A 1,862-nucleotide genomic window follows, 5' to 3' on the forward strand; every position below is an offset into this window, starting at 1 on the left:
ACGTGAAGACCTTCCGCAAACCAGTATGTAGGGTAGTCGGTAACTTTCTCATCGTAGTGTGCTGTTGCACAGCGGAAGCCTACCCTCCCATCCTGTTAGTCAGTTACAACGTTCGGAGCTCCTCAGTCGTGTTGCAAGCCTGAAGCAGGTGAGTTTGTGTTCTTACAATCTTCTCTGTTGAGGTTGTTCTGCAGTTGGAAGAAGCTCCTGTGACGCTTGTCATCCTGATGAAGGTCGCGATAAACTGCAACTATGGCGCATCACAGCACTGGGATGCGTTCGCTGAGGCTAGTCGAGCCGCTTATGACGGAATGGACGAGACCTCAGTGGGTGAATTGGTCACCACTACGTTCATCTCGCATCTTTGGTGGCAGCGCGAGCGCGTGAAACGACGAGTGCAAGTTGGGTCGGACGCCCTTCCTGTTAACCCAAGCTGCGATACTATGCTTATGGTCTATTCTCTACTTGAAGTTGAGGTCAGCCACACAACGGGCTCATATTTATGTTAGGCCATCATGAAGTCATCAGAGGCGGGGGATCTGCTGGAGAGCAACTGTTGAAATTCCGGAAACCCACTGATAATTAAAAACTCGTGAACTCCCCTCTCCTAATTAACATATTTTACATCTATAAGAAATTTCGAAACGGCTTCTAGTATGCCATAGAATGATAGAACGACGCGGGAATGTCAAACACTGCTTTGAGAAACATGGTGCTGGAGATCATCCCTCAAGTGTAAAACAATGTGCAGGCAGTAGATGCTCATGCACAGTTAATTGAGTTCGAGTCGACATACCCTCTGTTTATCATTCAGCCCATCGACTGGGATGTTCCTGAGGACCAGGTTCATGATGGTCAGAAAGGTAAGGGTGCATGGTTGATCAAGGTCCGACGCCCGAGTGGCGACTACAAGTAAGCATCTGTTGAGGGCCCTGGTTTATGAAGTAGTTGTGAAGGTCGCGGAGGAGGAATCGGCGCCGATGGAAGCGCGGGAATCCATTCAAGCGAGTGAGCCGAGTACCGGACATGGATGATATGGATGATGAGGAGTAAGGTCGTCATGTAGCCTCTAGACTTGATCACGACTCTGCATTAAGCGGTAGCGGTCTTTGTGTTTTCAGGGAATGCCAGCAGGTAGGAGCTCAGCAGGATGCCACACGACCTGATGAAGGAGGCGATGGTGAACAGGCCATGATGTGAGACCGAATGGGACGTCTTGGAGACCAATTATTGTGGTCGTCACCACGACAAGATACTGCGCGTTAACAGGCTGCCTTATGAGAGATCCCGTGAAGACTCCGCAAGGTGTATTTTATGAACGTGCAGCTATAACAGTGAGAAGATGCTCGTGTATGATACTAGCATTATGTGTGCAGGACTGGTTGGACTCGGGTAACTCCACATGCCCTGTGGATGGTCAGCCACTGACAGTATCACAACTGGTTGGAGCTCCGGAGGTGTTGGAGGCCATAGTGGGGTAGCTGATCTCTGATCAAGCGTCAGTTATGATGTACTCCTGTAGATGCCAGGCAGAGGCCCTCGCTGTTTTCGCTAAAGAGGAGGATGAAGGAGCCCCGAAGGCCACCACCGAGTAGGTGCTGATTCATCATCATATTATACTGTGTGGATTTTAGGATCAGTCAGGAAGAAACGGTTGAGGAGACCAAGCACAGCCTTTTGGGGGACCTTCCAGAGATCCGCAAGGAGAAACAAGGTGCAGTAGCCCCTCTGGCGCCGGATGGATATTGGATATTCCTCAGGAAGTTCGACGAGCCCGAGCAAGCCTAAGCACGCCGTGCGGATTCGGCGTACGAGTCAGATGCTGGTCAACGCCCCTGCAGAGCTGAAGTGTGCTCTCGATG

The 1,862-nt window shown here is 50.8% G+C and overlaps 1 protein-coding gene across 1 annotated transcript; it reads left to right on the plus strand.

Annotated features, from left to right (window-relative positions):
* Positions 1–227: 227 nt before the first annotated feature.
* Pmar_PMAR026646 (hypothetical protein) lies at positions 228–1,788 on the plus strand (the record flags this gene model as incomplete). The annotated part of the gene is made up of 9 exons (XM_002779352.1): positions 228–326; positions 375–476; positions 815–912; positions 957–1,049; positions 1,122–1,196; positions 1,253–1,334; positions 1,377–1,477; positions 1,523–1,591; positions 1,635–1,788. 9 exons carry the CDS (start codon positions 228–230, stop codon positions 1,786–1,788), a joined length of 873 nt encoding a protein of 290 aa, XP_002779398.1.
* Between the last annotated feature and the right edge of the window lie 74 nt (positions 1,789–1,862).

Source organism: Perkinsus marinus (assembly GCF_000006405.1).
Source record: "Perkinsus marinus ATCC 50983 genomic scaffold scf_1104296947594, whole genome shotgun sequence".
Lineage (NCBI taxonomy): Eukaryota > Perkinsozoa > Perkinsida > Perkinsidae > Perkinsus > Perkinsus marinus.